Consider the following 13762-nt stretch of genomic DNA (forward strand, 5'->3'; position numbering starts at 1 on the left):
GGGCTCCGACTGCCCTAGAGGCCCCGGAGGGCCTTGATGAGCTCTGAGGAGCCCCGAGCCTCGGTGGGCGTCTCACGACTCCACAGGATGGAGGACACCCTGCACCCTGACCCTGCCGCTCTGAGCCACAAGAGACTCCGGCCAGTCCTGTGACATAAGGGACAACGGGGCAGAGGGCCAAGGCCTTCACCCGATGGGGGCAATGAAGCAGACGCAGTCAGGCCCTGGGCAGGGGCAGCACCTTCCAGGTCCCTGGGCTGCTGGGGGGCAGAGCGACCTCACACTGAGCCCCCTCCCGGGATCCCCTGGGCCTTTGCTGGCTGTCCGGGGAAGTCAGGGGTGCTGGGGAGACAGGTGGGGAGTGGGCCGCCCTCCCGCGTAGGGGCCGCCCAGAGGCCGGGTCTGACGCGCAGAGGAGAAAGGAAAAAAAGGCGGGGACACTTTGTGGGGGACCCGGGCAAGCACGAGGGGCGGGGGCTTCTCCCGACCCTCTCCCAGGGAAGAGGCCGGCGCCTGGGAGGACCCAAGGTCTGTTGCAAGCTTCTGAGTGAGAGAGGAAGGGGGGGGCGCCGCACCCCCATGTTGGCCCTCCTCTCCGAGCGGGGCCACCCGGACCAGCCCGCAGCACCTCTCTGCTCCCGGGCCTCACCACGCGACTCCCCCGGCCCCTGACCTCCCAGAGACCACCCTCCTGGGAGGCCCCGGGCCCTGCTCTCGCATCTCTCGGGAAGCCAGGCTGGGGGTGTGGGGGCGTGTGGCCAGGCAACCAGAGGACTGGGACTTTCTAGGGGAAGCTGCCCCCCAGCCCAGGCCCAGAGTCCGGTAAACTCTTCTGGGGGCCCCGGCCACCTTCCCTCCCCCAGGGTTCTGCCTTTCTGCCACAGACACCCCATCCCCCAGGCCACCCTGACTAACAGCGGGCCGTCTCTCTGGAGGGTGACCGCCCCCCGCATCCTGAGGCTCCAACTGCTGGAACGTTCTCACCAACTATCAGGCCTCGAGCTGTGGCTGCGGGTCCCAGGAGGGTCCCAGTGCCAGACCTCGAAGGCAGCTCCCCACAGCACGACCGACCCTGGAGGGCCGGCTCTCAGGAACCCAAATGCCCAACTGGCCAATCAGAGGCCCCATCTCCTCTGGGCCAGACCACTGGGGGACCAGGGTTCAGCAAGGGTCAGGGCCTCCAGATGGAGCCCAGCGGATGTCCCACTCCCACCTGCAGATCCCACCCGCCCGGGGACGCTCCCGCCACACAGGCCCTGCTAGGGGTCCCGGCCCCATGACCGGACGCTGGCTCGCTCCTGCACGACGCCCCTCTCAGGATGTCGGGGATTCCAAGTGTGGCACGCAGGTCTACTAAGTGACAGCGACCCCGCAGAGTGCTGGGTTAAACAGGATTCTGAGAGGCGCCTGGGCGGCTCAGGGTCCTGGGATCGAGCCCCGCATCGGGCTCTCTGCTCGGCGGGGAGCCTGCTGCCCCCTCTCTCTCTGCCTGCCTCTCTGCCTGCTTGTCTATCTCTGTCTGTCAAATAAATCAATAAAATACTTAAAGAAAAAAAGGATTCTGAGGTTGCAGCCACATGCACCTGGAGTGCCACGATTGACTAATAACCTCTGTCCCGGGAAGGGGAGGCACGGGCAGTGAGCAGGAGACGTGCCACCCCTGCTCGAAATAGCCTCGCGAAATAGCCTCGCAACGGCCCCTCCCCATGTCCTCCCAGCTTCCGTCCAGAGGCCCCCTCACACTCGGCGGTCGGACCGAGGCTGTCCAGGCTGAACTTCCAGAGGGGGACCCCTTCTCCAGGACGGAGTGGGCTTTGGAAGCTCGGCCCTCAGGGAGTGCCCGCACCTCGGCCTCCCACAGCTGAGGGTCGGGGCCTAAGTGTGGGCTTGTGGTGGTTCCAGGTTCATAGCATCTGTCAACGTCCCGGTTCAGGTGCCCCCCACCGCCCAAGGTGCAGGGCCTGGCAGCGCCGGTCTCATCCCAGGCCCACAGCAGTGCTAAGAGCCGGGGGAAGGTGCCAGGCCCTGCACCTTGGGCGGCTCTGGCATGAAAGCAGCAGGCAGCCTGCCCGGGATCCAGGCAGTTTGCGGACAGCCCAGGCTCCTGGCACGTGCTGCCCTGAACACAGATGCAGAGCTCCCTCAGAGAGGGGCGGGGCCTGAGGGCCTGGGAGGGCTGGGGGCAAACTGGCGTGATCCCCAGAACCTTCACTGAGATCCCCCAGGACAACCCTGGCTACTCGGGAGCCCACCAGGCCGGCCTACTCGCCCTCTGGAGGGCTCCAAGCCCCAGGGTTTGGGTGGCCCGGCCACAGGCGGTCACCAAGCCTAGAGGATCCTGGGGGCCACGAGGACACCCCAACCCAGCCCCATCTACAGTTGTGCCGCAGACAGGTCGTCTGCCCGGGCAGTGACATGGGGACTTCTCCCCAGCCCAGACGGTGCTGTCCTCACCCGTGCTCGCACTACAGGCGTCAGCCCAGGAAGCCCCAAGACCCTGGCCCAGCAGTGGACAGCTGCTACGGGCGACATGGCAGACAGACACAGCAAGCGCTCAGGGAGGCCTCTGCCGGGCACCGGCTGGCCACCAGGCTGTGTGAGACTATACCACCCTGGGTCAGGAGGGCTCTCCCGGTCAGCCGGGTGCATCTGGGGCAACAGAGGCCCAGGGGTGCCATGGCTCCCCCAGCCTTTCAGGACCCACTCTTGAGCAGTGAAGGTGACCCCTGCAAGGGCCAGGGGCCTTGGGGCTGGTCCAGCAGGGTCCTGACCACCCCCTGCCCCCCCACGGCTGCCCGGGACAAGCATACTACCTGGGTCCCCGCAGGAGCTGGGAAAGGGGGTGCCCATTCCCGACACGAGGAAGGCGGAGGGAGCCTGGGCTGGGGGGACCTGGGGCTGCCGAGGAAAGGGGAGGGGTGGACAGTCTCTCAGTTGGGCTGTCTAGACTCAAAGCCCGCCACACACCTTCCCCGGCCTGTTCCCTCCCCTGTAAGACGGTTGAAAAGCCGCCCACCTGCCATGGCGTCGCTCCGAAAAGCAAATGATGCACGTGCCGTCCCTGGGCCAGGGTCCCCACAAAATGCCGTCATCCTGAGCACACCCGTGGGCTCCCGGCCTGACCTAGAGCCAGGGACTGGCCCGGGCCTCCCGCCCTCAGGGCCACCTGTGGCGCAGGACCCAGAGCAGCGCAAGATAGGCTGGACCGGCAGAGTGACCCTGCCCAGGACTAGCCTCCCAGGGGTCAGGCGGGGACCTGTGCCCTCAGCAACCAACTGCACAAGTTAGGAGCCACGTGGAGGAAGCCTGCCTGAGCGCCAGACTCGGGCCCACGGCGGGGGCGGGGCGGGCGGGCAGCAGGGGACCGGGACCGCAGGAGACAAGGACCAGAGCAGGGAGCAGCCAGGGCCGGAGCACCCCGTCAGGGTCAGGGAAGGCCACGCAACAGCCCCAAGGACGCTCTGGAGGGGGTCCGAGGTCCGTAGGGGACGGGCCTCCCTGATTTCCACGTTGGGACCTGGGGAGCTGGGGCCCTTCCCACACTCTGTCCTCAGATCTCAGAGCGGCCAGCCATCCCACGAGCCACCCCCTTCCTTCCAGCAGGGGCCGGGGTCAGGGGGGCAGGGTGAGGGCGACCACAGACACGGGCGGTCGTCAGTGGCTCTGTGGGGTCAGAGTCCCAGGCCATCAGGGGAACAGAGGCCAGGAGAGGGAGAAGGGCGGACAGGGTGGGGGGGAGAGGGGCTGGGGCTCAGGAGGGAGACCCGCCTCACACGGCTCCTCTCCGTGGCTCTGGAACACACACTCTGGGAGGCAGGATGGCCGGAGGTCCCACGGAGGTGGGGGGTGCTGGGCGGCCCTTCTGCCCTCGCACAGACATGCTCCAGCCTCCCCAACGTCTGCATGGGGAAGCTGGGGAGCATCAGGGAGCACCCACTGGAGGCTGGCCCAGCTCCGGGGGAGAGCAGTAGCCGCCTCTGCTAGAGAGCCCCCGGGGGCCACTGCCGTGGACGGCACAAGGGCCTGCTTCCTCCCACAGCTCCCCGTCCAGGTGGCACTAGAGACCGCGGTAGCCTGTGGTGTGCGGCCGCTGGGGGCCCCACCCCTCCCCAGCTGAGCCCCCAGGAACAGAATCTCCTTTCACGGCCCTGTGGGTGGTCCCAGCCTGCAGCTGGGGGTGGGGTGGGGAGAGAGGGGCCAGGCTCCATGACCATGGGACCAGCTGTGCTGTGCCCCCCCGCCCCCCCACTCTGACCCACCCAAGGCAGCCTTGCTGGACACTGGCTCACCCCTGCCTGCACTTCCGCAGCCCACTCCCACCCTAAGCCTCAGAGGGGAACGTCCGGCTTCTGGCAGGTCCCTTCCTTTGGGCGAGCCTAGGCGGCCAGGAGGCCTGCGGGCTGGACCGCCAGGCCCTGCCCCAGGCCAGATGTTCCCGACGGCTTCTCCAGCCCCAGCCTCCCCGGCACCCAGCTGCTCTGCCAGGGAAGCAGGAAGCCTGGGCGCTGCTCAGATGGCTGCCCCCCCAGATGCCGAGCCGGGTTCCCCAACGGAAAAGCGGGCAGTCCTGCCTGGAGCTGCGGGTGCCGTGGGGTCCCTTGGACCCCTCCCCTGACTTGGCTCCCACCTGCCGCCCAGTCCGGGCCTCCGGGCCGGCCCCAGGCCAAGGAGGGGCGGTGAGCAGGCGCTGCTGGGCGCCTGCCAGCCTGCCCAGCCCGGGGGCGGCGGAAGGAAGCAGGACGAGGGTGAGAGCCAGCCCTCAAAGCAGCCCGCCCAGGCAGCCCACCATGCCTGGCGGCCCCCGCTCTCCGGCCGTGTCGCGTGCCCCCCGCCCGCCTCACCCCCCTTCTCTGCGAACACACACGGCAGAGAAACAGGCCCCGGCACGCGGGGAGCCAGCTGGCACCCAGTGAGACTAGCAGCCGGGCACTGTGCCAGGGCAGCCGGCCAGCAGGCGCTGCTGCTCGCTCTGCCCCCCCCCCCCCACCGCCGGCCTTCACGCTCCGAGCTCACGGCGAGGCAGCCGGCACCACGTGGCCCGTCGGGGAGCGAGGCTGCGGCAGGCAGACAGGCAGAGGGCGGAGGGCAGGGGAACCCCCGCAGGAAGGAGATCCCGAGGCGGGGCCGCTCCGTAGACGGCGGAGAGAAGGGAGGTGGCGAGGGGTAAACTGAGGCGCGGGCCTGGCCGGCGCAGGTGGCTGCACGGTCCCCAGGACGCACACACACGCAGCTTCCTTCAGGTAGGACCGGGCAGGTCGGGGGTGGGGGGCACTCTCCCTGCTCCCTCTCCCAGGCCTGGGCCTCGGGCTGCTCCGTACACGCCCCAGCTTCGGAGGCCGCCTCCTCTTCTCTGTCCTCTGCTCACCTGCCTTGCCCACGGAGCCCCTCGCCCTGGCAGGCACCAAGCGGCGGGCGTGTGAAGCCCCAGCAGGTGCAGGTCGTGTCTGGGCGGGGGCGGGGGGATACGGACAGACCTCAGGGCCGGCCTGAGAGGGAGAAGTGCCCTCGGGGTGCTCTAGCCTTGACCCCCTTCCCGTTCAGGCTGGCCCTGCCTCCGAGAATCCTCTGGAGCACGCAGGACGGGGTGGAGGCCGCAGAGGCTGGGGGACCCCACCCCGCCAGGTAGCTGCCCCCGGGGCCCGCAGCTCATCTCCCGATGCAGAGGCAGCCGTTGGCTCAGGGGAAGTGAGTGGCGGGAGGCCGTTGAGGGCGCTGCTTGCAGGCTGCCTCCCTCCCGCCTTCCCTGCGGCCCCCCGGGGGGCAGGACAGGGACACCTCCCTGGGCCCCAGGGCAGGTGGCGCTGCCCACAAACCGCCCTCTACGCTGACAAGGTCCCCAAGGGTGACACGGGGTGGGGGTCCGTGCCTCCTGGAGCAGAGCTGCTGACCGGACCACGGGCCCCCCCACCCCCCGCACAGAGGGGAAACCGAGTCAGCTAGCCGGGGAGCGCCCGTGCACCTGCGGCTGGACCTGGGTGCAGCATGGCCGTTACTTCGTTATTTGGAGGTGGTTCCTGTGGCTGTTGCAGGCCTCCCCCTGCCTGACCCCCCCCGCCGGCCGCCCTCCTCCCTCCCACAGACATCCTTCCCAGATGCTCCCGCCAGGGCTGGGAACTCGCCTGGCAGACACAGAAGGCGGAAGGGCTGGAGGGGCCCGGGGGAGAGGCGCAGAGTGCCTGGGGCCCACCCACGGCTGCCAGCCAAACCTCCCGCCACCCCCACACCCCTACACTGGGCTGCGTAGGGGCCAGGGGTCCCGCCCTGGCTGCCCGGGCCGCCCGGCCTCCCTCCGCGGGGAAGGAGAGCCGCTCCTTATCGCCTGGCCGTCATGTGCACTCCGCACGGCGCTTAAAGCCCAGATTATTTTAACAACTGTCCCTCACTTGTCACCTGTCCTGTTTGGAAAACAGCCCCTTTCTTGATTGCACAAAGAAGTTTCTCTGGCTCTCCAGCCGCGCCGGGCGCTAATCTCCCGGCCTGGAACACGGCGGCAGGCGCGGTGTGTGGGTACGCGCTCTGCAAACGCCGAGCTTGCCGCCCAGCCGTCACTGAGTTACGGCGGCGCCGGTGCCAGGAGCCGAGAGCCCTCCGTGCCCGCTGCCAACTGCAATTACCTCCCCGCGTGCCAGCCAGCGCCGCCGGCCTTAACCCTTCCGGGGCCGCACGGGAGCCATTAGGCACGGGGCTCGGATGCTCCTGGCATCGCCGCGCCAAGGGGCTGAACAGACCGGGGAGAGCGGGGGACGCTGCGGGGAGCCCCCGAGTCCCAGCGGGGGGCCGGGGCCATGGCCCATGTGCCTCGGGCTGCGTTCCACGGGGAGGCCGGGAGCCTGGGAGGGACTCCGCTCCCGGCCAGGCCCCCAAGGTGGCGGGGTGAGCATGTTGACAGCTCTCCCCTCCCCTCCCCTGCCTCCCTCCCAGCTGGCACATCTGGAGCCCATACCGCTCTGAGTCTGGGGAGGTGGGTGCAGCCCCAGGCAGAGGGTGCAGCCCGGCCCCGGCCTGCCCAGCTGTGTTCCACATTTCCTCAGCTCTCCCAGAGCCCTCTCGGCCACACCCCTTCCCTCCCTCTGCTCATCTGTGGTGCACATCTGGCCGGGACCACTGCTTGGTGCCCCCCCACCAACCCGTTTCCAACCAATTACCCCCTCCCCCGTGGGGGCTTCCTCGGCAGGCCACAGCAGGGGAGGGAGCCCCTCTGCTCACGCCAGCCACCCCCTGGGCTTACCTTCGTGGGAGTGGGAGAACCAGATCTGGGAGGTGGCGGGGTGGGAGGCCCGGTAGGCCTGCTCCGAGGGGGCTGGGGTGGGGCCGCTGGGGTGCGCGGGGGCAGCTGAGCCCAGGCTGCCGGTGAGAAAGCTGCCCATGAAAGAGGAGGCCGGGGAGTTCCCCATCAGACGGCTGCCGGCTGTGGACACGGGGGACAACAGTGAGTCTGAGCAGAGCTGCCCCACCGCGGAGCCCTGCCCCGGTGCTGACTCTCGAGCTCCCTACTCTCTGTCCTCAAAGAGCTCGGAGGTCACCGGCAGGAGAACCCACCCATCCAGGCCCCCGACAGGCACACTTGGGGTCCGCTGCCCTCCTGTGACTGTCTGCACTTCTGCCGCCCCCCAAGCCAGATGCCGAGCACTGTGCCCGCGGGGAGCCAGCTGCTCAGCGAGAGTCCCCAACTCTCCCAGACCACGGTCCCCCCGCCACGGCCGACCTGCCAGACTGCTTTGCCCACACCTCCCAAGAGAGCTCCAGTGTCCCCGGTCCCCCTGCCCCAGCCCGGTGGGCCCCGCAGCCTCGGTCACCGTGCAGGCAGCACGGGGCTAGAATGGCCTCTCCCCGCAGTGGGGTCCTCAACCTCCTGCCGCGTCTGACAGGCTCCTCAGCCCCGTCCCAGGGAGCGAAATGAGAGAAGCCCGCGGAGAAGGCCAGGACCCGCTTTTCAGAGCCACGGGGGTCTCCCGGGGTCATGCCCCAGCCGGGCTGGCAGGCGACCGCACACAGTCATCGGCCTCCCAGGAAACCTCTGCGCTTCCGCTGGACGCCAGCCTCGTGGCCCTCCAGGCACACCTGCACCCTCGTCACTGGGTGTCCCCTCTGCCCAAATCCAGAGGCCACGGCCAGGCCGAGCGGGCCTCCCGGGATTTGCACGCCAACCGGCCATGTGTGTTCACAGACCGCGCACAGCCCCGGGGCCTGGCCGGTAGTTTAGGGCTGGGCTAGGCGGCCCCCCACTCTGGTCGCACCTGGTCCCCTCTGTTCCACGGGCTGTGAGTCAGGCCTGGGACCATCCCAGCGGACGGGGAGCCAGGACTTGCGGGCTCACCACCCCGTGGGGCTGAGTGCAGGGGCCCGGTGGGGTTCGCAGGGGCTCGGGGGGTCTCCACGGGCAGCAGGCCCTGCCCCAGGTGAGTCAGGGCGGCTGTTTCCCAGCCCGGGAGGCGGGGGGGAATTTATGACTCCTCACCCAGCCTGGCCTGGCCCTGGGAGCTTCCCAGACACGGGGTGACTCAGCACAGAGGAGGCCCAGAGCAGCGGTGAGGGAGGCACGGCCCCGATGGGGACCCTGTTGGCCTCCTACCCCGCCTGTGAGCGAATGGGACATCACGGGAGGGAAGAGTTCTTCCCTGGGCGGAGGCCACGGAGGTGGGTCTGTGAGCACTGGCGGGGGGCCGGGCTTCAACCTGACCTGTGTGGTGGGTGTCAGGCTGCACGGAGACCCCGAGAGGACCCAGGGGCAGGGGACGAAGGTGCCCACGAGCCAGGGACTTCCCGAACCGCAGGGCTGGGACTGCCATGGGCCGCCGCCAGACCACAGGAGTCCAGCCAGAGGAGGGACTCTGGGCTGGGAAGGGAAGTGTCGGCCTCCAGAGGCCGTGGGCGGAGGGGCAGGAGCAGGAGGGCGGCCTCTGCTGGGCTCTAGGGACCCCAGGGGGGGGCCATGCCTGGCGGATGAGCAGGCCTCTTCCTGCCTCGCCCGGGCCAGCCTGAGTCTCCCAGGGCTTCCCACCCCCGCACCCTCCCAGGGAAATCCCTCCCACCCTGCTCCTCCCGGGACACTGGGAGGCAACCGAGTCCAAGAATTGGGTCTGGATAAAGGATTTCTCCAGGAGCTCAGCCTGAGAAGCCCGCACCTTGAGCTCTCCCACACCGCGGGGGCGAGGCGGAGGGCCAGGCCTCAGGCTGGGCGGGAAATGCAGCTCAGAGTTGCACAGGGCCCTCTGGCCCTCGGGTCCAGGGACGCTGAGGCTTGGAGGTGGGTCCAGGCACCAGGCAACCTCTGAAGACCCACCTGGGGCCAGGACAGACGGGGTGCAGAGGCCTGAGGCCTGGAGCCGGTCCAAAGCTGAAATCTGGGTTGGGCAGGTGCCAGGACACCATGGCCCTGGGTGACGGATCCTGGCCCTCGGGTGGGTGGAGACTCTCGGGGTGCCCTGCTCTGACACCATCCCGTGGGGGGGGGGGTCGCACTGCAAGGGGTGTGGGGGAGGGGCAGCACCTCGGCTCAGCCAGCCCAGGCTCTCCGCTCCACAGGGCAGGAGACAGGGCAGGAGACGTACTTCCCGCTGAGCCAGAGCCCCCAAGCCTGGGGTCGACCTCGCCCCACACAGCCTATCTCCTGACCGGGGGTCGGGGGGTGAGGGGGGACCTTCTTGGGGATCCTCAGAGAGATGGTTTCTCAGAATCGGGAGAAGCGACCCGTGCCTCAGGGCATGGGCAATGAAGGGGGTGGGACAGCCTGCCAGCCCAGCCCAGCCCCTCCTCCACCTTCTGGCCCCCCCACCCCCATGGAACCCTGCTGCCTCTGGTGGTCCCAGGCCCTGGGAAGCTTCTCCTCTCTTTCCCTTTCATATTGAAAACAGAGGCTTGTCATACAAATGTGAGGCCTGCACCTTCACTGTAAAGTGCCCTCCAGGAAGGAAGCAGGGGTCACTGGAGGCCTCTGGCCCCAAGAGCACACCACAAGGCCCTCGCCCAGACACAGTGCCACCGGGGCTTCCGGCACCCCCACTGCCCACACGGACACCCCATTCCTGAGCCACCGTCACAGACTCACTCCTAAATCCCCAGTCTGCAGCACCAGGTCTGGGGGGCGGGGGGTTCACACACCCCCTGATGCGCAGGCCAGTCTCCTGGCCGGAATCCTGTGCCATGGGGTTCCACACTCCTTGCTCAGAAGGGCTCAGTCTCTACCCTGCCACTCGGGCTGAGCGGCTCAGAAGTAGCTGAAGGTCCAGCCGGCTTTGCCCGGGGCGTGGGGGGTGACTATGGGGCGTGGGGGGCAGGGAGTGGGCTGATGAAGCCCCCCCTAGCTGGCTCTCACTGTCACCTCCACCTCCAAGGAGCCTGGAGATGGCAATGTGCCTGGCCAGCAGGGGCCTGGGCTGACCTGGCTGCTGCCTCCCCAGCCCCTCCCGCCAACCAGTAGCCAGCCCAGACAGAGCGTGAGCTGAGGCGGCCTGGGCCTCGGCCAGGGCTGAGCCTCGCGGCCAAGTCTGGCCGGGAACTGGGCTGAAGGGTTCTTTCCTCTTGGCAGGGTCCTTGCCCACGGACTGTCGTGGTCACTGGCCTGGGAAGGGACAGTGGGAGCCCGGAGCATCAGGGAAGGCCAGAGAGGTGCTTGGTTAGGACACCCCTGCCCCCGGCTAGGACCCCCAATCCTAGAGCCATTGGCACCCGCCCTTCTCAGACCAGGGGCTCTACAGACCTCCCAGTAATTGCTTTCATGCAGCCCCGACGGCAGGCCCACCACGGGGCATCTGGACTCCATGGTGCCAAGGACCTCTGCTGCGGTTTGAATGAGGCCTGTCCTCTCCAAGGCCGCCCCAGCCCCACCAGTGTGCACGGTCCGATCTCATCACAGAAAAAGTACATGTGTGGAATGACTTCAGGAAAGAGGCCTGGACGCGGTGCGAGGTGTTCGTGGGCCCAGAAACGGCCCACCTGTACTGCACATTCAGGCCCCCAGTGCCTGACCAGCCCCAGCTGGACACAGGGCTCCTGTCCTGGCTCCAGCACTGCCCAAGCTCGCCTAGTACCCTGCGGAGGCCTGGGCGCCGGGCTGGCTGAGGAGACAGCTCCAGGGGCCAGGGTTCCTGGAAGGGCCTGCTGACACCCCCCAGCGGCCTGGCTCCTCAGGCACAGCCCCGGCCCTGAGCCCCATCTGACCCCTCATCCCCAGGCCCAGACGACCTGGGCTACGGCTGTGGCGGCTGTGTCCCTCGTGGCGGCCGGCCCAGTGGAGCCAGGCTTGAGTGACCATGGAGCCCCGCCTCCGCCCACAGGCTGCTGCGCAGAGAGGCTGGCGGCCGGCCGGCGACGAGCTGCATCGGCCCTGGCAGAGGTGGCTCCGTGTGGCCCGGACAAACAGCCCAGCTGGGCCTTCCACGGCTGTTCTGTTTGGGAGGCCTACCTGCCACGGCCCAGAGCACAGCTGCAGCCGGGGAGGCCCCGTCTAGGGACCACGGAGACCGACCAGCAGCAACGCAGGGTTTGGGGTGCCAGTACACCCTAGGCCTGGGGACTCGGGAGGTCAGGTGCCCACAGTACCACCGCACCCCCTCTCCGTCCGGCCCCCACCTCCGCACCAGGCTGTCCTATGGTGGGAACACCGGGAAGCCGGTCTCCTCTCTGTGACCCCAGGCTGATGGCAGAGGGAGCAGAAGAGGGAAGACGGGCAGACAGAGGGGCTCAGAGAGCTGGGCACAATGAGTATTTGCGTTGTCTTGAGTAAGCCGTGGGGACAGCCGCCTCCCTTTCTGGAAACCCAGATATGCTGCAAAGGAAAGGCCTAGACGGCTGTAGCCGCCCCCGAGAACCAAGCCCTTCCTGGAGCCCAGCTGAGGGGCCGGCACGCCACTCCCCGGCTCCGTATCCACCAGTTCCCACTCACACTTGCTCGGGCTCCCCACCGCCCCAGGCCCTGCAGGGCTCCCCAACTCTCCCGGGGTCATCCCTGGGTCTCCCCCAGCACACCAAAGGCAGCTGAGACACTGGAGAGACGGGAGGTCTGCCTAGGGAACCAAAGGGCTCCTCCGTGCCAAGCCAGGCCCGGAAGGAGCGGTCAGGAAGAAGAGGCAGGAAGGACGGGCAGCCCACGGCAGGGCCTGGCCACAGCCCTCTCGTTCCGGGACAGGACACGAGGAAGGAGTGCACCCAGCTGGTGACCGGCCTCGGTCCCGCCTGGACGACAATGGAGAGGATTTGGCCTAGCCTGCTAGAAAGCAGGTGGGAGAGGGGACAGGGATGGGGCGACCCAGCCCTGGAGGGAGGGGCCGCTCTGGGACCGCCCCTGCCCGGCAGCCCCACAGCGCCGCCCAGGGAGCCGCTCTGGGTGTGCTCTGGAGGCTCCGTTTCCAGATGCACCCAGGGGACGGTCCCGCGGGGCTGGAACCCACCACCAGCCCAGGCGTGAGAGGATGGTGAGCACACGCGCGGGGCAGAGGGCGGCCGAGGGGCGCTGTGCAGGCACCCGTGTGGCGTCTGGGCCTGGCTGCATGGCTGGGAGCGTGCGCACGTGGCCATGGGTGCACACGCCGGCGGGCTCAGCCCGCACCCTGGGTACAGGTGTGGACACGCGGCTCTGAGCGCGCACGCCGTCGTGTTCTTGTGTGCGGGGCCCGAGACCCACCTCCCAGAGCTCGACTGCCACAAACCGGTCCCTTCGCCGGCTGGGACTCAGGAAGAGGCTCCTGGCCTTTGGTTCTGTCTGCTCCGCGGGGTGCCACCGGAGGGGACCGCAGGCGGACTGGCTACCTGGGTCCTGCCCACCTCCTCCTCCATCCCGGGAGGTGGGAATGCGCCCTGGCTCGGTGGTGGTGGGAGGAAGCCCTACTTAGCACCAAACTATTGCTCCCGCGCTCCCAACTCCCGCGCCCCAAGCCAGCTGCTCAGCCCCGGTCACCTGGACCTGAACGTGGCTCCAGGAGTCATGTGGATGCCGGGGGACAGCTGGCAGGCCACGTGGCCAGGCCCACCTCCCCACAAGCAGCCCACCCTCTCTGCCGCAGAGAAGCGGCTTAGATTGGCACAAAGCCCTCTCTGATCGGGGACGCGCCCCTGCAGGGCCAGCCTTGCTGCGCTGCCTCGCCAGGACCCACGCATCGTCCAGATCTGGGGCAGTCCCCTCCGGCCGCAAGCGGGCAGCCCCCGGATGTCGGCCTGTCCAGCACCATTCCCTCACTCGGTCTGGCCAGACCCAAGCCCTGCCCGGCCTCCAGGCAGCCCTCTGCCACCACGGCCCTGGGAGTCCCCGAGCGCCCCTCCCAGCAACGGCAGCTGCTGTCCACAATCCGAGACGGTGGCCAGACAAGAGGAGCCTGAGACAGGCACCGGGAGAGGGAAGGGACAGAGACAGGAGGCAGGAATGTGAGGCCGTGGGGGAGGGAGCCTCCTGGCCGGCCCAGCCCTACGAGGCGGAGGCAGCCCAGGGTAAGGGGCACCCGCCCAGAAGCACGAGTGTGTCACATGGGAAGCCCCTTTCCAATGGCCCAGGAGAACCTTCCAGAAGCCCGGGTTGGCCCAAAGGCAGCGGTTCTCAGGCCATAATAGGAAAATTCTGTGGTTGCCGAACCACCCAGCGGACAGACGTGGAGGCAGGATGACAGGGGCCCAACCACCAACAGCCCAGAACTAATAAAAGAAAAGGAAAATCGGATATAAGTCTGGTTCTTATTAAAAGGGTAAATTTAGCCCTTTGGCTGGGCAAAGGGGCCGCCCTCGGACTCGATGCTGAGAGCGACTCAGAGGGCCCCTCGGCCGGGGGGTGCAG

At 68.3% G+C, this 13762-nt stretch overlaps 1 protein-coding gene across 3 annotated transcripts in view; it reads right to left on the minus strand.

The window, feature by feature from the left end:
- Positions 1 to 13762, minus strand: part of BAHCC1 (BAH domain and coiled-coil containing 1) — a 55853-nt gene that overhangs the window by 25211 nt on the left and 16880 nt on the right. For all 3 annotated transcript variants that reach the window (XM_059147886.1, XM_059147885.1, XM_059147884.1), the window contains exon 2: positions 7229 to 7408. In XM_059147886.1, the coding sequence (XP_059003869.1) occupies positions 7229 to 7408 (180 nt within the window). The remainder of the gene's footprint in view (positions 1 to 7228; positions 7409 to 13762) is intronic.

Source organism: Mustela lutreola, chromosome 15 (assembly GCF_030435805.1).
Source record: "Mustela lutreola isolate mMusLut2 chromosome 15, mMusLut2.pri, whole genome shotgun sequence".
NCBI lineage: Eukaryota > Metazoa > Chordata > Mammalia > Carnivora > Mustelidae > Mustela > Mustela lutreola.